This window comes from Dipteris shenzhenensis, chromosome 4 (assembly GCF_047967505.1).
Source record: "Dipteris shenzhenensis isolate YYH24624 ecotype China chromosome 4, Dip_SZ_1.0, whole genome shotgun sequence".
Classification (NCBI taxonomy): domain Eukaryota; kingdom Viridiplantae; phylum Streptophyta; class Polypodiopsida; order Gleicheniales; family Dipteridaceae; genus Dipteris; species Dipteris shenzhenensis.
The window spans coordinates 1001116-1023064 of record NC_141599.1 but is presented as its reverse complement, the minus strand read 5'-3'; the positions used below and the strand labels follow the sequence as shown (position 1 = coordinate 1023064).

Sequence of the window (21949 nt, the reverse complement as noted above, 5' to 3'; positions counted from 1 at the left end):
AGCAGGGAGCACGGAGCTCTTGAACCTGCTCTGATACCAAATATGAGTATTGGGGAGAGAGAGAGCAAGAGAGAGTGAGCTGAGAGCTGAAAGCTTGAAAGCTTAGTTGCAATAGAAGAGTGTGAGAGTACAACTGAAAGAGTGAGAGATAAGGTTTTGTCCTAGTGACAAAACCTTAGTAGTCACTAACCATAGTTAGTGAACTAACTGCGATTAGGGGGAAAAACCTCTTAAAGAGGGAAAAGTGCCCCTAACTAGCTTATTAAATTACATTGGTCGCTGCTGAATTATATCTATAATTCTAACAATTATCTAGGCAGTCTGGGCACTATGTGAGTGGGTAGTATCAGTAGAGTCAAGACTCTGAGTGGGTGAAGAAAGGAGACCATGAGCACAATCGGACTCAAACAAGGTTGTCCGTTATCACCGACTTTGTTTGGCATGTACATCGACGAGCTCAAGTCCTTCATCACGACTCTAGGAGGCACATGTCCTTCATTGGCTGACCTTGTTGATTCTGATTCTACTATCTGCAGACGATGTGGTCCTACTCTCCTCCTCAGCTAAGGGTCTCCAACAACATTTGTAGGCACTCCAGTCTTTCTTCAATACACATGATTTGAAGGTCAACTTGAGTAAAGCTAAGGTTTATGATCTTTAACACATCTTGAGCGGCTGCACACAAAGAGCAGTTTACCTTCGACAGGGCTCTGATAGAGATTGTTGCATCCTACACATACCTGGGTGTCCTCTTTTCAGGTCCAATTTTCATGATGTAACCAACTATGCATGCCCATTTGAGCAAGGGACATGCCGCATTACCTAGACTGGAGTGCCAATGCTTCCACTCACATTTTCAGGATCCTAGAATCAAGTCTCTTCTTTTTAATCATTAGTCCACCTGGCAGGGATGTATGGTAGTCCCTTTTGGGAGCCAGACTTATGGGAGACAAGTTGGTCCCACATACTGAGATTCAAGGTTCTGCTTCTCACTCAAATGATCCACCATAAGCCTATCAGATCATACTTGTCTACAGCTTCATGCAGTCTTCTAGGTGGTCACTTATCTCGATAGGGTCAGAGACTTTGGTACCATGATAGTTGGATGACGCAGACTGCCATTGTAACATGCAACAGTAATCTGATCGTATCCCGCTGCAAAACTTTGGCTCCATCAAGAACTTCAGGTTGTTGCTTGTTGGAAATCTATGAAAGAGGCAATCCAAAATATGGCTTCAACCAAGCTACATGAAACACATTGTGCATAGTCCAACTGTCTGGAAGGCATAACTTCATTGAGACATCATTGATCTTTTGAATAATAGGGAATGGGTCCGAAGCTCCTGAAGGGTAGCTTAGGTCATCGCTTGCCCACCTGCTTCAATCTTTGCTTGATAATGCGTAAATACACCTTACATCTCATTGGATTTATTAGCCTTGCGCGTATACGATGCTTGAGCTTTGGCGATGCAGCTTTTCATAGACTCCATAATCTCTGCCAGCGATTCGGTGTTTTTGTTGGCTTCAAGAGATGAGACACCATCTGGGTGAGTAGTGATGGGCCTATCTTCTTGCTATAAAACTCCCCCGATGGCGACATTGCTAGCATCTGTGATTATGAAAAATGGATCATCCCAAGAGGCGATCTTCATAACTGGTGCTGTCGTGGCAAACCGTTGCAAGTCATGGAAGGCTTGCAAAGCTTTGCCTATGACTTGAACTTTTTGTCTACGTGTCTTTACCCCCTTGAGTAAATCTATAAGAGGGGTTGCATGTGTCCAGAAACCATCCATGTGCGAGCTATATGCTTGACACAAACCCATAAAGGATCGGATCTCCGGAGCCTTCGTGGAGACAGCCCAACTTGTGATAGCTTGAATCTTCTTTGGGTCCAATCGAATCCCTTGAGCACTAATGATGTAGCCTAAATACTCAATTTCCAGCAAGCCGAATTCACTTTTCTTTGCGTTGAGGTATAGCTGCTTATCGCGCAATAACTGTAGAGACATCACACATCCTTAATATGATGCTCAACTATAGCAAAAAAGATAACGATATCATCGAGAAAGATGAACAGGCACTTCCCGATGTACTCTGCAAATACCCGCGACATCATCTTGTTGAATGTTGGTGGTGCATTCTTCAAACCAAAGGGCATGACGATCAACTCGTAAAGAGCTCGCTCTATTCGGAAAGCTGTCTTTGGGATGCAGCTTCAAAAATCGAGACTTGATGGTAGCCACTCTTGAGGTCAATCTTTGAGAAAAATTTTGCACCATTGAGTCTTTCCAATATGTACTCACCATTGAGTCTTTCCAATATGTACTCGATGCGGAGCATAGGAAACTTGTTGCTTACTGTAAACTTGTTGAGTGCTCTGTAGTCGACACATAGTCGTGCGGACTTATCCTTCTTTGCCACAAATAGAATGGGTGCAGCAAAACGCGAAGAAGAAGGTCTAATAAACCCTACGCGCAGTAATTGAGAGACAATTGCTGCTCTAACTCCCCCTCCATAGACTTGGAAAGTCGATACGGGAACTTATTTGGAGGTGTCGAGTCCAGAAATAGATCAATGCGATGATCTTCCAGTTGGTTGGGAGGAAGCTAGGTGGCAGATCATCCCGGAGCATGATGTCTTGAAACTCTTGGAGTAGATCCACCAGCTTGCCCCATCGGAGGAGCGGGTTGAATTGCAGTGATTTGGCACTAGACGTAGACAAGTGCACACATGGCACCCTTGGGGAGTTCAGAAGATGCCATCTCCCCTTAGCATGCCAAGATAGTGGGATGCACCTTGGTCCCTCATGAGCTTGCAGTGGACACGTTCACGCCTGGCTTGTGCATACACATCACGCATAAGGCCATCCATTTTACTTTTTCAATTCAAAAGGTCATGTTTACACGGGATTTTATTCTGACTCCTTTGATGGGGTGTGACATGATACTCCGGATTCAGTGGTTTCATGAGCATGTACTGACGCCTGATAAGCGGCAAGACACCTTCAATATTGTGGAAGGATTACTTGAGCCCGCCGTGATACGCGGTGATTGGAATATACTAGGGATTCCGTTAATCTCTCATATTCAAGCAGGTCGTGCTGCCCGCATCGAACATGACAATAAACTCATGCCCATTAGCTATGCCGTACGCTCGAGTGAGCGCCTTCTTTTGATCATCATGAGGGGGAGGCGGGGCTGGAAGAGCCAATACATTCGCGACAAACGAAGTAGGCACTTTCGCAACCTTCTCGGCAAGCCACTTCGAACAATCCTTCTTGCCATGCCCAGCGATGTGGTGGCAATGAAAGCAGCGATGTTCTTGGTGGTACTGCTTCTGCTCATCGGCCTCCCATAACACCCGCTTTAGCCTTCTCATCCGGAGTCATCTTTCACTTGGAGTCCTTTTGACCAGAAGCCTGGCCATCTTTCTTTTGGAAGTGGTTGTCCTTCTGATCCTTACCCGCTGTGTTGTTTTACTGCTACAGGGCTTTGAAATCTTTATGGACCTACTTGGGCTTTCCCTTGTTCAACATCATGTCCTGATTTTGTGCGAGAGTCAGCGTCCACTCATAATCTCGCGGTTTGAAGTTCCAAATGGTATAACGGATGTTGGTGTTCAATCCTCAAATGAATTGCTTCATCTTGGCGCTCTCCGACATGCCCAACTGTTGCGCCAGCGTGATGACCTTGTTACTGTATGTCAACACAAGCAAACCATGCTGGGAGAGACGAGAAAACTCATCCTCCAGGTTAAGCATATATTGAGGTGGGAGAAAATGGGCTTTGAGGTCGGTCACAAACGTTGCCCAAACGAAATTCATCTTAAATGTTATTGGGTCGATATACTTACTAGCCCAATGTTGCCACCAGGTAACCGCCTCCCCCGTAAGATGAGGGGCTGCGAGGTGGACTTTGTCTTGCTCATCTTGAATTCGCACTAACGGAAAATGAGCTTCAAACTTATGAATAAATTGCAAAATTGTTGAATGGTCACACTCACCATCATACTTAACAAAATTTGGAGTGGACCGAGTGAGTGGTGTTACCATTGTCGATGGTCAAGCTGTGGCGGTGACGGCTGCTCCGCTCAAACTTGCTTGCATGGCGGCTAACATCTGTTTGTATTAGAGAAGCATTGCCTCTCGGTCAAGCTTTTGTTGCCTCTCTGCCAGGGCGAGCTCTAGGCATCGCAATGCCTCCTCATTTTTACATTCCTCACGCATCAACAAGAGCAGTTTTTCAAAATCTGTGGTTCCTCTTTCTTCCGGCAGCTTTTCTGCATCTTTTTCCTCCAGACGTTGTTATGTCTAGTCTAGCTATCTTCTGCTTTCTTCTAGCTGGGATGAATGTTCTTCGAGTTCCTGTAGGAGGACCCGATTCTGCTCTAGAAGGTTCACCAACACTTCTTGAGCACTTGGCAGAAGTGGATCTTGTTGGTAGTCTTTCTCCTCTTCATAGTCTTCAATGATGACTCCTTTTCTAGACCCTTCCATGGTGCTTGATTGTGTGTCCTTTCCGGATCGTGTTATTCACAACAACACCTTCTTTAAACCTTTAGCGAGGAATTAATGTAATCCACCATATAGAGAGAAAGGAGATGAGGGTAGAGAGAGAGTAGAGTCACCGATTGGGTCTCTACCCACTAAGGGCCCCCTCCCCCAAGTAGGGAAGAATTTGCTTTATACTTGGAGAACTGAGAAATACAAAGAACACTCTTCAAGAGAGCATGGAAACACGCTTCTGAAGAGCTCACTGCGCAAACGTAGAGCAGACCCAAAGACCTAAGAGGCAACGCCGACCAATACCGAGACCTTGATGCTATCCACACTGAAGATGTAGGACGCTTCTGCAAGGCAAGGGAGAGGCTTGTGCTGTCCACTTGAATGCAGGGTTACTGCATGAGTGAGAGAGTGAAAGCTAGAAGTGATAGATCCTATAAGAGAGCTGAGAGATGACTGAAATAAAGAGCTGAGAATGAGCTGTGTAAAACTATAAAAGATAACTGAAAGAGGCAAGAGGCTCCCCTTTAAATAGGGGCTGGGGCTGAGCCAACCTGCCCTTAACAGGCCGCCTTCTAGTCGGCTGTTTTAGGACTGGCTTTGCAGCCCTTTTCCCCATAAAAGCCCACCTTGGGTGGGGTGCAAGGCAGCCTATATAAGCAGCCCTTCCCCAGCCCATTCCCTTTCATATGTTCCAGGCGGCCCAAAAGGGCTCCTATCCTAGGCTAGACCTAGACATATCACTAAACCTAAGATGGAAACACTAACCTACTGTTCTCCAGTGGTTACCAATTAACAAGCACCTATCTTCTGACTTGACCTAAGGCTGAGATACTGACTTACATAGCTTGTGCTTGACTATCCCTGGAACAGGGCTCACAAAGGGGTCACAAGATACCACAAAATCTCCTATTAGGGAACTACTACGCACGTGTCGATGTAGCCAGTGTGTCACTTTGCACCCAAGTGCAGAGGTACATGTGACAGCCATGGCTAGTCCTAACTTCATCTATGGCATTGGAGGTGGAGAGGGATCAAAGGAGGTAGTACGCTCGGACACCCACATGGTTTGTAGTCATGGGCTTTTTGCCTACATTGCCTGGTTCATCACCAGGCCTATCTTGACGTTTCATGCCATGTTGTGTGTTGCATTGTATTGTATTGGATTAGACTGTATCCACTATGATGATGATGATGATGATATCAGTGAGGACTATGACTATGGTGACTTTGATGATCATGACATTGACTATGACCTGTCTACCATCTCGGGTGGACTGGTTTGGGCTGCCCTAGGCCCTTCATCAGCTCAAAAAGGCTATTTCTAGCCCCTACACCTCAACTCCAACACCATATCTCTGTTCAAACGAGCAGGAATCAAGAAACAACTTCAGATCAAGAAAATGCAGAAGAAGTGATCCTAACGGCAAATGCAATACTGAAAAGACAAAGAGGATAAGGGAAGAGTTACCAGCATGCTTTAAGTTCACCCAAGACAGCAAATATGTGAGGGATCTCTTCATTCCTGCTCTCTTGTGCTTTGCAAGTCAGCACTGATCAAGAAAGGGATCAAATGGGAACAATGGACAGCCCACAGGACCAAAAAACAAGAGGCGAAAACAGCGCAAGTATAGAAGATAAGAATATCAAAGGTTGCACATCAACAATCAAGGAGATGTGTAAATTTCAGGATGCTGAGCTAGAATGCATACAAAAGAAATAAGGGGAAAACAGGAATGATGAGCTCTCCATCCTACATGCTCAATTACAAGATGACATGAAGAAATGGCAAGAGGAAATGCAAACGAAAATGGGCAAAAGAGGTATCTCAAATGCTGAATGAGAAAACCAGCTCTCTTAACTCCCAAATTGAGATTCTAGAAGTCCAAGACGCCACTCTCAAAGATGAGAATGAGAAGTTAAAGGCAGGTGCACATTGGGAGGAAGGGAAGCTTCAGCCACCTATCCAAGAAGAGCTGAACCTTATCAAAGAGCAAATGAAGCAGTTCAAGGACACAAAGGGGACCTCATAAGAGGGATGTAAACTCATTGATGAGCTGAAATCTGAGAATGAGAAGCTCAAGAAGGAAATGGCAGTCTTACAAGCCAATATGCAGGGGAAACATGCTGAGTTCGCACAGCAAATCACGAAGGGGAAGGCAGATATGCTTACATGGAAGGATGTACTGAAAAAAGGCACAACAGCACCCACTCATCTCTGAAACTTTGGAGGAAGAAAAGCGGCGTAACAGCAAGGCTATGAATGTACTAGCAAGAGGCTTAATAGTGGGAGATACCCCCGTGTCAGATGCCAAGGCTTTATTTGAAAAGATGGGCATCAACCTCACCTGTGAATCAGCTTGGAGAGTGATACAATCTCGATTCTAACTGGCATCACAATTGTTCCACCCAGCCATACTCTCCTGGATCGCATTTTCCAATTCATACGTCTTTCTTGTTTTCCTCATGCATATCCACGAGACCCTCAACTCCCTAGATGGTTCCCCCTTGCCACATGTCATCATTTTAGCCTTTCACTTGGTGCACCATTTACCCCTCTCTTGGGGCACATTAAAACCATTTGCCCCTTGGCATTATTGCACATTTAGGTGCACCTAGGTCTTAGCACTCAGAACCACCTAGTCAATGCCATTTCACCCTCACCTAGGACCTTGGCAGTTACTTCTCTTGACCATTTCATTTACGCACATTAATTATTACAAAAGTTGGTCATCTAAGAGAAAATGCCCACCGATCTTTCCGAGGTCATGCTATCTCGGCTAGAGCATAACATTCCTTCCCTCTTCAAGCATCAGCGTCCTCAATGATGAAATCTGGGAACACTCTCCGTAACTGGTATACGGAGTCCCAGGTAGCTTCCGATAGAGGCTGACCATGCCATGCAACCAACACCGTGGGTATCTTCCGATTTCGTATTTGCATTGTTCCTCGGTCCAGGATTCTTGTTGGTCTGCGTCTTGCATTATCCTCTATCTCTTGAAATAAAACCACACCTTCGATTAGTGAGTCACCAATATGCAAAAATTTCTTTAAACGAGAAACATGAAACATTGGGTGCACCTTACACCCCAGTGGTAATTCTAATTTATAGGCTACCTTGCCTATTCTTTTTAGAATTAACCACGGCCCACAGTATCGAGGTGATAACTTAGCACACTCTCCTGAAGTCAACAACTTCAAGTGCAAAGGAACTCTGAGAAAAACTTTTTCTCCTTCCTTAAATACTCTTATAGACCGGTTTTCATCCGCATACACCTTGGCTCTATCCATAGCCTGGCGGATATTAGCTCTCGCAAGTGCTAGCATCTCCCGCATCTGAACCACAAAGTTCGCGGCACTAGGCACTTTCTGAGGTACTCCAACTATAGTTGGATTGGTTGGTCTATAACCATAGTTCAGCTCAAACGGACTGAACCCGGTTGATGAATGTTTTCTATCATTGTAGGCAAACTCCAACAATGGCAACCACTTGTCCCACGTATGTTGCCTCAATGACACATATGCTCTCAACATATCCTCTAAAGTCTGGTTGACTCTCTCCGTCTAACCATCCGTCTCAGGATGATCCCCACTACTCATTCCCAACTCAGTCCTTAGTGTCTCAAATACCGCTGTCCAAAAATGACCGGTAAATCTGACATCTCTGTCTGACACTATGGATCTAGGCAATCCATGCAGACGAAATATATGTTTAATAAACAAATCCGCCACTCGCGGGGCACTAACAGACTCTCTAGTCGGAATGAAGTGAGCCATCTTGGTTAGATGGTCAACCACCACAAGGATAGAATCATACCCTCCTTGTGTCGTAGGCAGCCCTACAATAAAGTCATGGAAATGCTCTCCCACTTAGTGGTATCTCCAAGGGCTGTAAAAGTCCGAGTGGCTTCACCCATTCGGCCTTGCTTACCTGACACGAGAAACACCGTGTCACATTCATGAATATGCTTTTTTATCTTTGGCCAGAAGAAATCTCGCTTCACAAGATCATATGTCTTCTCGACTCCTGGATGTCCCGCACACGGGCTATCATGGCACTGTCGAATGACTCTCTGCCTAAGATCATTCTGACTAGGTACTACAACCTTGCCATTTCTTTCTAGCATACCATCCCTTATGGTATATCTTGCATAAGTTTGGCCTTTTCTAGATGCCAAGTCATCCTTATCATTTTCCCCGGGTTTCAACACATGAGCCTTAGGCCATAAGCTCTGGACAAACTCGTCCACCTTTTGAGTTTCTCTGATCTCGGTCATTAGAGCACTCTCTAATACCGTGAAACTCAGGTTGTGCATAATGCGAGACAACGCATCAGCAACCTTATTGTCTTTTCCTCTTCGGTACCGAATCGTTAAATTAAACTCCTGCATGAGCTCTGCCCACCTAGCTTGGCGGCCCCTCAAGTCAGGCTGTTTATAAAAATGTTTCAGAGTATCATGATCCACATCCACATAAAACTCTGAACCATACAAATAATGCCTCCATGTTTTCAAAGCATGGATAACAACAGGATACAACTCCAATTCATGAGTTGGCCAATTCCTTTGAGAGGGAGAAAGCTTCTTGCTTTCAAAGGCTACTGGCCTTCCCTCTTCAAGGAGAACTGCTCCTACCGCAATGCCACTTGCATCGGTTTCTAGGAACAACGGTTTCTGGGGATCAACTATTTTTAACACCGGTCCTGTGACCACAGCTTGTTTTATGGTGTTAAAACTTTCTTGTTGATTCTGTCCCCAAATAAAAGGTACTTTATCTGAGGTCAGATCAGTCAATGGCGATACTATTCCGGAATATCCTTTGATATGCCTTCTATAAAACTGGACAAATCCCAAGAATGATCGCAAAACGCGGTCAGACTCTGAGGGATTGGCCAAGTTAGTATCGCTGCGACTTTCTTCGGATCCATTTCTACCCCCTGTGGAGTAATTATGAACCCTAAATATTCCAGCCTAACCAGACACAGTATAGTTTTCTTTTTATTTACATAAAGACTGGCTTTCCTCAAAGTACTGAACACTATTCTTAAGTGTTCACGATGCTCAGTAATACTTTTACTGAATATCAGGATATCGTCAATAAAATGTACTACGAACTTTCCAATATACGGACGTAGCAAATCGTTCATAAGCATGACGAATGTCACTGGAGCATTGGTAAGTCCAAAGGGCATTACCAAAAACTCATAATGACCAAACCTGCTTCTGAAAGCGGTTTTATGCACATCCTCGGCTCTAATCCAGATGGTAGCCACACTTAAGATCTATCTTGCTGAAAATCACGGCCCCATGTAATGCATCTAGCAAATCATCAATCCGAGCCATCGGATACCTTTGCTTAACAGTGATATTATTCAATGCTCTGTAATCTATACAGAGGCGAAACATATCATCCTTTTTCTTCTTTAATATCACTGGCGAAGCAAAAGGTGAGAAACTTGGTTGAATCTGCCCCAACTTGAGGTATTCTTCCAGTTGTCTACGCACCTCCGCCTCTTCAGTAAAACTCATTCTATAGGGAGGTCTATTTACAGGTTCTACCCCCGGGATCAGTTCAATCTTATGCTGAACTTTCCGCTCTGGAGGTAACCCATAAGGTAGTTCATCCCTAAAACATTCAGAGAACTTCTCTGATATCTCTTTAGCCAACTCGGCCATTTCCCCATCTTGGGTAGCCTCAGTGCTAGTCGATGCATTATCAATCGACTCTACCGATGCTATACACAGATACAGAAACTCTTTCGGAGTCCTCCGAATTTCCATGGCTGAAATCAGTGGTCCTCGAGGTAAATCCTTCTCACCTCACAAAACATATTCTACCCCGTTCATCTTGAACTGGTAAATATGCTTCTTCCAATCAATGGCTGGATTTTTCCGAAAATGCCAAGCCATGCCTAGGGCTATATCTGCGTGAGCAAGTCTGGTCAATTTAAAGTCCAGCTTCTCAACATAGTCCTGAATTCGAAGTTCCAACTGGGTAACCCTTTGGTCCCATACTTCAGTTGAACTTCCGTCCGCCATCCTAACCGTATAAGCATAGTCAGACGGACTAGTTTTCAATTTGAGCCTCTTAATAAGCTTTGAGTTGATTACATTGTGTGTTGACGCTTATCATGACTGGTTACTTGCCCTTTCATTTTAATCAACTCGGGCTCATCGAAAACCGTATACCCTGTTGCTGCGGGCTTAGAAAGGATGTTATCAGGTGCACCACTTACTAACTTAGTAACAGACACACTTAACAACACAGGTACTAACCTCTGAGAAGGTCCCACCAATTGCATCTGCATATGTTCCGCATTGGGACTCTCCTGCATTTCCACGTTGCATTCAGATATTATCATATTAGCTGTGCGACGGTCTTTATTCAATGGACAATCTTTCCACTGATGTCGCTGAAGGCAGCCGAAGCACAATCCTTCTTTTCTAGCTTTCTCTTTTTGTTCAGGGGTCAACGAGGACTTTGACCAAGCCTGGGCTGCCATTGGAGTTATCTTCCTTTTCACCCCAACGATGGTACTTGTTTTTGCTGGTCCCTCAACCCGGCTTCACCTGCTTGGTTTGGCCACTTGGCTGCGAGACACTTGTCTTTGAAGTCCATTTCCTCTGAAATCCCCCTTTTTTCGGGTACTCATACTGAGTCCCTACCTGCACAAATCCACTAGGTCTACCTCTGGCATCCTCATAGTTCAGGGCTACTGCAATAGATTCATCTAATGTAGTCACATATTTAGCCCGAACTTCCATTTTGATCTTGTCGTTCAGTCCATAGATATAGTCTTTTAACTGAATCGACATAGGGAGAGGGTCTGTTATTTTCATGACACATTCCCTGAATTTGTCAGTGTACTTTGCCACCGACAGACTCCTCTGACGAAGACTTCTGTAAGCATCCCAAGCTCGGGAGTCTTCATCAGGTGGAAGAAAGTGTTTCTTAAATTCAGCTTTAAACCCTTCCCAGGTGGTAGGAGCAACTTGATCCTTATGTTGCTTTATCCACCATTTATCCACTGCCTCAATAAACAGGTGAGTGGCCTCACGGATTTTCTTTAGATCAAATCTGATTTCACAAATGGCGAAGGCTTCTTCCCACTTGTGTAACCAAACCTCGATCACATCAGAACTACGCTCGGTCATCTAACCAGCGTACTTCTCTGGTCTATAGTTAGCAATATTAGGCACCTTGACCCTTGCACGCTCTGATGAATGTATACTGGGCTCTGGCTCTGCTAGAGCTTTGCCCTTATCAATTCTAGACGGTCTAGCCGACAAGGCTTGCACCATCTCCCTGATCTCATTCTGACCAGCGTTCACTTGAAGCTACTGGTTCATAATCTGCTGTAAAGCATCTTCTAATATCGAAATCCTACCGACCAAAGTAGGTGTTGTGTGATGTGACATTTGTTGTGCAGACCGTACTCTAGACTCACTAGGATTCACCCTAGAATTCAGTCCTTCTGCCTCCATAGTTTCACAAGGGAAAATAGATTTATTTATTTTTTTCAGATCTCCCTTTTGTTATGCAGGAAATTAAACGACAGCCTCTGTTGTAGAAAACAAATCGACAACCACCCAAAATTTGTATAGAGGGGAAAAAATGCTCCCTGGAAGCTCCACGCAGATTGAGTATGCGCGCTTCGCTCTGAGACAAGGTTAAAGGCAAAAATTGATAATTTGTGTGCCTCTCGCTTCCTGATTTTCCCTGTGTACAAATCTCTCACGTCAACAGCGTTCACTGCCAACTGCGCTCAGAATTAACTGGTAGATCATATGGCCTGCAACGGCATCTTCGTTCAGAGCCTTCCAATTCGTCACGTCAACTATGATCCGCAGGTCTTCGCCCCGTTCAGCCTTCACTTGTCTCCACACAGTCGCCCGTCGATGCTCCACCAGGGGTAACTAAAAAGGATGACTGACCGAGTTCCCAAAACTCGTTGACGGACCATGTTCTGATGGAGGAAAGCCTGCAACAAATGTCCGTCAATCCTACGCTACGCCGTCCTAGCAGAACGTCCACCTGAGACGCCTGTCAAAGCTTGATCGAAATCTTCCGCCACCAGAGGTTCCCCGTCACGAACGGCCCGCGTCACCTCTGCGCTCCCAGCCTACGATTGTCTTCTCCATGGTCTTTGTAGGCGACGATGGTCTTCGTGGAGCACGTCGACGAGCAGCCGTTAAAAATTTCTTTTCCCACCGCCTGCTGTCCGTCACAGCCTACGAGCCTCCTTTCCTTACCTTCAGCTCTGATACCAATTGATACAATCTCGATTCTAACTCACACTCAGATCACGGGCGATGGCATCACAATTGTTCCACCCAGCCATACTCTCCTAGATCGCATTTTCCAATTCATACGTCTTTCTTGTTTTCCTCATGCATATCCACGAGACCCTCAACTCCCTAGATGGTTCCCCCTTGCCACATGTCATCATTTTAGCCTTTCACTTGGTGCACCATTTACCCCTCTCTTGGGGCACATTAAAACCATTTGCCCCTTGGCATTATTGCACATTTAGGTGCACCTAGGCCTTAGCACTCAGAACCACCTAGTCAATGCCATTTCACCCTCACCTAGGACCTTGGCAGTTACTTCTCTTGACCATTTCATTTACGCACACTAATTATTATAAAAGTTGGTCATCTAAGAGAAAATGCCCACCGATCTTTCCGAGGTCATGCTATCTCGGCTAGAGCATAACAAAGAGTAAGTGAGACAGATGCACCGACAAGGCTCATGGTGATCAAATTGCGGACAGCAAATGAAAGATCTACTCTCATGGACATGAGGACCACACTGAAGGGCACCAAAATCTATTTGGATGATGATCTCACACTCCTGCAACAAGAGCACAGGAGGGAAGGGATGGTGCGAGTTATGGAAGCAAGGCAAGAAGGGAAATGGGCAGCCTACAGAGACGGGAAGGTAACTATCCGAGAGAGGGCAGAAAGAGGGGAGCAGGAAGAGGGTGCAGCGAAAAACAAATGACGGTGTCAGACCCATGAGATAAGAGCACATAATAAGCTGATGATAGCGGTGTGGAATTGCAATGGCACCCTCTGGTCCGACCTTGGGGGCTTCTTAGAGACATACACTGAAAGAGACCTGATCTTCTACACTGAGACACATGAGAACCCTGAGAGAGGGCTGCCTGCAGTGATAGGATATACTTGGGAGTCAGCCCACAGGAGGGAATTGAGGAGAGAGAGCAGAATATGAGGCTCCGGAGGGGTGGCTGTGGAGAGTAGGCAAGAATGATGCACCATCTAGACCTATGATTGTGAGATTCAGGACAACAGCATATAGATCTACTTTTATGAGTATGAGAGCAGCTTTGAAGGGAACAAGGACATATCTAGATGATCATCTCACGCTGGTTTTGATTGCAGGACATGCCTATTGATCACCGCCATATCAGAACTCACTAAATGCCCCTTTCTTGCATCTGACACAGCAGGCTACTCATCAACTCATCTGAGCTGACCTATGGCAAGTATACATCCATAGGACATAGATATTTCCCATGTAGCCGCATGGGACCAACATGGCCTTCTACAGAAAGCAATTATTGTGGGAACACTCTCTCCAGGCGCCAAGATACTTGTACATCAATCTTCCATGCAGTATGGATGACCATGGGCCAGCTCGAAACCTCATCTCATAGATACCAGATTGCGGCAGGTCACGAGATTACAACCACACGACACCACAGGACCTAAGGCTTTGCACCACTTTGTAATACACACTTAAGAGCATGTCCAAATGCGATGTCCATGTAATATGAGATCTGAGGGAGATATCAATGCCTTTTCTCCCATGGATACACGAATATGAGTAGCCATTGATGACTCAGACATCCACCATACTCTTCATACATGAGATTCTCCGACTTAGGTCTAGACTCATGAGACCCACTATGGGACATGGCCCCAGATAGCAGAAGATCCCAGACTTCTTCATAGAAGAAATGGGACTTTGTGCAGCAGAAAGTGGTGGACAATTTGTGTAAGACTTCTTCAGGGACCTTTGGGACCATAGCCGGTCTCACACCCTGCCCTTAAAGAAATCTAGATAGGGCTTCTCTTGAAAATTATAAAGTGATGTAAGGAGGAAATGGAGTTTTACAAGAAAGAAATAACCCCATGTTAACAAACAATGAGCAACAGTATCTCAAGGACAATATCTCCATGTACAAGAAACAGGCTATTTGCAGATCTAGAGTCAGCTCGCATGACCTGGAGGTAGAGACCAGTAGATGGACAGACACCCCCAGGAAGGAGAGGCTCTGTAAAATCTCTGGACTGTTTGATTGAGGGCGAGCATTTGATTTATATGGCAGTGTCAGGGATACTCGGCTCAGCACAGGATATGCAGAGAATGGTCTGATGACCTTTCTGTCTCTCCCAGAACGACAGGTTGTAGCTAGATTGATCCAAATGGCAACGCAAAGGAAGACATTCCTAGCATCTAGGAGCGAGCACTGACCAACCGGGATCTTAGCAACCCTACACAGTCTTTCACCAAGACTGGATGGATCACAGGGATATGCAGCTCTCTCCAAGACCATATATGTCCATACTCTCGGTTACTTGGAAGATTTTTAATGCAGAAACAAACATTTCTTTTAAGATCAAAGTTCAAACCCATTTCTTATTTGCACTCTTCAATATTTGCTGAGCTTCTAGCCCATAATTACAAATGATCTGAAAGGCCAAAGAATTTTTAAACAATATATAAGAGCACTAACTCTGTGAGGATCATATTGGATCTCTTTGTGCTTGCCACAATCGATAACATGGACAACATCCTCAATCGTTATGCTTGTCTCTGCAATGTTCGTTGCTACCACAACCTGCAAAACAAGACAATTTATTATTGATGGGGTTGATCTGTCGAGCACTAAGTGCCAACTTTACTATGAATTACAAGGTGTGTATCGATATGGATTCTTGAAACCTTAAAAAGTTATAAGAATACTTCATTTATAATGCACTCAGTCATGATGAAACCACATAGTTGCTTGTGGAAAGTGACCAGCACACCACATAAAGCATCTACTGTTTTAAAAAAATCATATATGAAAATCCAACCTTGCGTACACCACTTGGAGGAGTTTGAAATGCTTTCCGTTGTTCAAGAATGGATACTGACGAATGCAAAGGTAGTATCCAATCTGAGGCGCCACGGAAGTGTTTGGAAGCTGCTAATCGATCCACTAGAGAATGAATATCCGCCATTCCCTGCATCAAGTATAGCACCATAGAGTAACATTAGGATCTCCACAGATGGACTAATTCAACTGGGTGATCTGATTTGCATTCCACACCAATGAAAAGTCTTGAACAAAATAAGGCCTGACCACTTGATAATGCTTCCACTTTGGAACACACATCAAAGAATAGTTTCCCAATCCTAAATTTGCAGTAAATTTCCCCCATTTTCCTCCTTACGTGCAAAACAAACTATGAAGCAATCCTATGTTTTGCCCTGTGCAGGCACACTGTTCCTCATTTCAACCTTCCATTTCATTTGGAATGGTGGTCTTCCAGTGTAGGTCACTTTCATGCAGTGGTCCACGCCTCTAAGATTCCTCATTATATCACAAAACATTCTTCGCTGTCCAGATCAAGGGCGTCCATTTTTCCCAAGCCCCTTTCCATCTGATCCTAACAAAGTGTTGCATCTACCAGGAGATGGCTATTGGTTAAGAAGCTCTTGGCATTCCCTTGCTTGGCAAGTCCTCCACATAATCTCCTAAATAAGAGACGGAAAGGCAACACACCCAACAGATTTTTAAACTGATTCTGATACATAAGATGTTGAGCTACATCATTAGTCTGACTGACAAGAGAGATAGACAACTATCATCCTTATAAAATGACTGGTGCCCTTAGAATAGTCGTGACCATGCAATGAGAACATCACAAGACATTCAGTTTTTAACACCCTCTTTGAAACCATGAAACTCAACCTCAATTCCTAACAAATGTGAGGATGTAAATAAGGACAACAGGCCTCTAAGCATAAAAGTCCACTGATTTCCATGTAATTACAAGAATGAGATAGGTTTGTCTCCACAAATGGATGAATTCAACCAGGTGATTTGAATTAGATCCCATACCTTCCAGTGAAATTCTTGACTAAGGAGCAGAAGGCCTGGCGACAAACTAAGACATGACCACTTGATAACTCTTCCACTTAGAAAAAAATGGCTACATGTAGGACTAGCTTGCCAAAAATAATTGTATGCTATTGTTCTGGTCATACCTGAGTTAGAAAAAGACTAGCAAGGATTGTGGGAACTCAGTGCAATCCTCTGCATCTTGTATGTGTACGTTGGGTTGTGGAGAAAAATCTTGTATGGGCCAATCCAATTGTTTCACACAATCCCTTATGATGCACTCGGTAATATACTGAGATGAGATTGCTTTCACAGTATTTGACATCTGCATGTCCTTCGTTGTCCAGTCGTTGTTGTCGAGTTTGTGCTACTCGCAGTTTGTTGAGTAGGGCTGATCATAGCATCGGTTGGACCTTGTGGAGATGATTATACCAGCCAATTGCGCCTGTGCATCTTCTTGGAATTTGTAATTCCAGCAGTTGAGGTGGGAACTATGGGTCACATCCGTAAAGAGATCGGGCAGAGGAAATAGCGACGCCAATGAAAATAGCCATGAAAGGAGTACAGCTCAAACTCAGGGAGTTTGTTCCCCAAATATCATCTCGAGAAAAGGTTACCATTGAGTGTCTCGATGAAGCTGAGCCTCGCTACTCCAGGTTTGAGTCTCATGCATCATGCATGACCACAAACAAGTGAAGGTGTGAGGGCGCTCAGGGAGTTTGAGCCCCAAATCACCCAAGCCTAGGAGTGGCGAGGCTAACACAAGCGCTATTTGGGAATTGGTTAGGACCACCTCCTAATACCAGGTTTGTCCCAAGCGCTTTAATATGGTTAACACAAGCGCTATTTCTGCTAGTAGGGAGAGTCGGTAAGAATAGCATGACAAAATATGAAGAGGGGAGAGGAGGAGAGTGGAGATGAGGAGAGAGTGCACAGCTAGAGAGCACACCACAAATGACTAACTGTTGACTAACTGTACACTAGATTTAGTTGAAAAAATAGAATATATACAAACCCATTTAGGGTTAGGGGATCTAACCCTTTCCTTTATAGCACTCTATAAGGTTAGTGCTATGCACATATGATCACATGATGGTGCTATGTACACGTGATCACATGATGTTGAGTGTGAACTCTCAACACTTCCCTCAAGCTTGATCAACATCATGAAGTAGGCCTTCCCTCAAGGTGATGATTCTGGGAAATTGAAGAAGGATTGAGCATTACATTCCATCATACCCCTTTAATGGGAATGTCCTTCCTCTGATGGGCTAATGTGAATTGAGGTTTCTATTGTAGTGTGGTACGCAGGAAAAACATAAGGCAAAATTCGATCCCAATTGCCATGGCCGGGATTGACGTATGTCTTGATCATCTGCTTCAGTGTTTCAACTAGTCTTTCCGCTAATCCAACTGTTTGATGATGATGGGGGCTGGAAAATGAGAGATGAACGCCAAGACACTTTAATGCTAGTATGTCTATCACCTGTGATTTGAAATTGGTCCCTTGTTAGGTTATCCAAGGGATTGGATCAAAACTAAGGATTCAGATCCGAGATTAGCACCCCAACTCTTTTGGCCAGCAGCAGCATGATGTGGCAATGAAGGAGAGGCCAATGCCAGAACTGCAAAATCAGGCTATATGTAGGACTACCTTCCCAAGCCTGGTTTTGCATAAAACTAAGTTAGTATGCTATTGTTATGGTCATACCTGAGTTAGCAAAAGACTAGCAAGGATCATGGGAACTCAGAGCGGTTAGTTTATTGATCCACAAAACTTTCAAAACTAAGGTTTCAGGTCAGAGATTATCACTCCAACTCCTTTCGCCAGCAGTGGCACAATGTGGCAATAAACGAGAAGTCAATGCCAGAAAATGCTCAAAACTACCACAACACTCTTTTTAAAAGAAAGAAAGATGCACTTTTTACATTGTGAAGAGCCATCATTATCATCTGCCTCAGAGGAACGAGTCCATGCTTTGTGTTCTCAGTTACAATGACATTTGCACATCACCTTTAAAACATACATTTGATTTACTCCCCCAGAAATCATTTGCATCTCCTAAATCCTCTCGGTCATTACAAGCACTTCAGCTGGTACACTGCCTCTATCGGCTGCCCATAAGGACTCCAGCTTTAAACGCAGCTTATCTCATTTATGTTTAAGTGTAAACAAAAGCTGACAAACCCGAATAATTAAGGACTTGAAAGGTTTGAAACTGTGATGAAATTAATGGAACTAAAGCAGGAACACACAGTCCAGCCCATGTGACAGCATAATGCGGCTCCTCTTACATGTCTTGTTTAGTCACATCAGTGAGAATTAATCTCTATATCAAAACTCGTAATAACTGGCCCCAGCTTTGCTAATATTCTAATAAGATAATTAGATTAACACGTACTATGACAGGCAGGTTATCAGATCTGAATATCACAGGTAGATTACTAGGACTTGCCAACATACTCCAGAGCTGTTGTTTATACCATTTTAAGTCCAGACCTTAAACACTGCAAACACTCACTTTATGAACGTCTCAAACTGTAAGCTAGTGTAAGCATAATAAGCTTTGAGGAATCATACCACAGAATTCTGCTTACAAGCAGATATGTTGCATTGGTCAAAACTTAGCTTCACTGAATTCAAAACAGATAAGTAAAAGAGGAAGAATAAAGCATACAGGCAGAAACACCAGAACTGCCCCACTGCCACCAGTTTGATCAATGTACACAATCAGATCTTCTAGCAGGTCAAAATCAATGGCATCTTCATTGAGGATAGCCTGAAAGCAACCAACAAAATAATCCCACCAACAGATCCAATAAGCAGATTGACAAGCAGAAATAGCACAGCAAGGAATAAAATACAGATGTGTGCAGGTGGAATATGAACTATACAAACCAGGTTTTTCTTTGTTTTTTCACTATAACCATTGTAAAGCTGTTCATCATACATGGGATTATAAGGGTCTTCCTCAAGTGCATACTCATCCCCCCACCCAGACTGAATGAGATTCTGCCTTCCTCTATTACTGCTGGTGAGACTTTGAGCAGCTCTCTGCAATAGAAGATGATGAAAAGACTACACTGAATGTTAAGTATCCCCATCTCAAGGAGAGGTTTATAAAATGTATTCTATTACGAAACTACACCAGCATGCATTGTTGGAGACAAAACCTTCCATGTACGACAAACGAACTCAAAACCCTTACATTCTTCTTGGGTGGAATATGATTACTTCTTACTGCCACTGGAGACTCTGATGTAAGTCTGTAATCTAGCATCTCATAAACATCCTCTAGATACAGGGTGTCCACAGGAAAGGTGCGACCCTCAACAGTCACAACTGGACAGTTATCAAAGTATTGTGAAAATATCCTTGCATCAATTGTAGCTGACCTGTCCATTTTACGGGCAATATCAAAACTTGCTTGTAGAGCCACAGGCAAATGATGTAATGGCAATAATTCAATTTGCAAAGCATACCGAACGCCTTACATTAACACTATTTTCAATGGAAACAGTCCACCACTTCGTCTTCTCTCAATCAAATCCTTCAAAATTATAAGAGCAAAATCTCCCTGCCATACCAGCATGTTCTTAAATTCACAACTTTGTGAGACGACCATTTTAACAAACCCAATAACCTATATAGATGACAAATAGAGGGTTTTCCACTCAAGTGGCCGTGAATGTTGCCTCCACATTGTGAGAAAGCACCAGATTAAACATCTGACTAGCATGTAAAGACAAATATTTTGGTGACATCTGACTAGCATGTAGATACAAATGTTTTATGTAACGGCAAAGGAGCACAAGATAGATATAGCAACATGGGCTACCATGTGCTATGCTGACAAACACACTCTAGTAACCGTCTAGATTAATAAGGCAAACTGTACAGGCAAACTGTACCAACAAAAGTAGCAACTAACCCTATCCAATATTACAAAGTTCATGTGACCCAGTCCGAATAATCGTGTATACACACACTTTTCTTCTTTTTTTTTTTTTGGGTGAAATCTTTGATTGATTATATTATATGAGTAGCAACCTCCCCAAAAAAAAAAAGGTGCTAAAATTACATCAACTGAAAATTTCAGTATATGCCAAAAAGACCTCATGATCTATGTAGTGGGTCTGCAAGCAATCAAAGAAAGATTGCTGCAGAGAACGCCTAAAAAACCCAAATAGAGAGAAAGTAGGATCACCAAAGACTTTACAATTCCTATATGTCCATAAAGTCCATAGTGCCCAGTAGCGAACCCAAACGAAGAAAAGATGAAACTCCAGTTTGGATGGATAAAACCCAAATAGCCAGAAGAACTTCCCAAACGGGACAGATGGGAATCTCGCTCGTAGGTGCTGTCGAAGCATATCAAAAAACTCACGAGAGCACGGACAATGCCAAAACAAGTGAGGCACACTCTCCGAAGAAGCAGAACATCTATGGCAAAGTGCAGGAGCAATGTGTCGATGAGCTAATAGCTGTCCAGATGGAAACACTCCCAAAAGAACTCGCCAAAAGAAAACCTGTTGTCGAAGCGGTACTTTATAGGCCCAAAGTTGCTATAATCTTTTCCTCCACCACTTGGCTGGGCGATGCATTCGCCAAACAGAATCACCTCTCTCTGAAACCCGAGGTTGAGGCAAAAGGATTTTATACAATGCAGGTACAATAATTTAAGATAGCCTCAAAGGACGAGAAGAGGACCCTGGAGGAGTCAAAGTCCAATCTTCCAGTCGGTCCTGGAGTTCCAAAGGAGGAATCGGAACAAAGGGCGAAAGCATAGAAGTAATTTGTTGCCACAAAGGACAATAATGAGAGCCCAATCCATATGTAGTGGCTGCTAGAGAAAAGGGGAGCACAATACCATCATCATCTTATAACATCAGCAACCCAGGTGATGCCTTTAAACGAGACAAAGTAGGAACGTCAAGGTTCCTGTAAAGCCAAGGGAGGCTGAAAGACTTTCGACCAGTGAATGCTTTCAGCTCTCAAAGAATTCCCAAGCAAAGATTGCCGTCCATTCCATTCCAGATGAGAAAGAACATGCTTCTAGTCAAGAAGCAAGCGGGAGACAAAAGGGCATCCAGGCAAAGTGCCATCAGTGCAGCCAAAAGAGAAATCCCAGTGATCGAGTTGCCAATGACCAAACACAAAGATACTGATATGAGTGACCAAAGTCCTAATCATAAAAGCCCAAGCCTGATCACCTTGCAGAAATTGCAGCAACATTTTCCCCCTGTGGGCAAGAATATGCACATGAATATCCGTGATGTTCAATCTACCATGCATCTTGGGAGAACAAATG

The 21949-nt window shown here is 43.9% G+C and overlaps 1 protein-coding gene across 1 annotated transcript in view; it reads right to left on the bottom strand.

Moving 5' to 3' along the window:
• LOC147902304 (RNA helicase family protein) overlaps positions 1–21949 on the bottom strand; it is a 236498-nt gene that overhangs the window by 126282 nt on the left and 88267 nt on the right. Inside the window, exons 17-22 of the mRNA XM_087373377.1 lie at positions 20133–20215; positions 19847–20033; positions 19537–19692; positions 19316–19417; positions 15607–15756; positions 15264–15368 (exon numbers count right to left, since the gene is read on the bottom strand). Coding sequence (XP_087229503.1) covers positions 15264–15368; positions 15607–15756; positions 19316–19417; positions 19537–19692; positions 19847–20033; positions 20133–20215 — 783 coding nt within the window. The remainder of the gene's footprint in view (positions 1–15263; positions 15369–15606; positions 15757–19315; positions 19418–19536; positions 19693–19846; positions 20034–20132; positions 20216–21949) is intronic.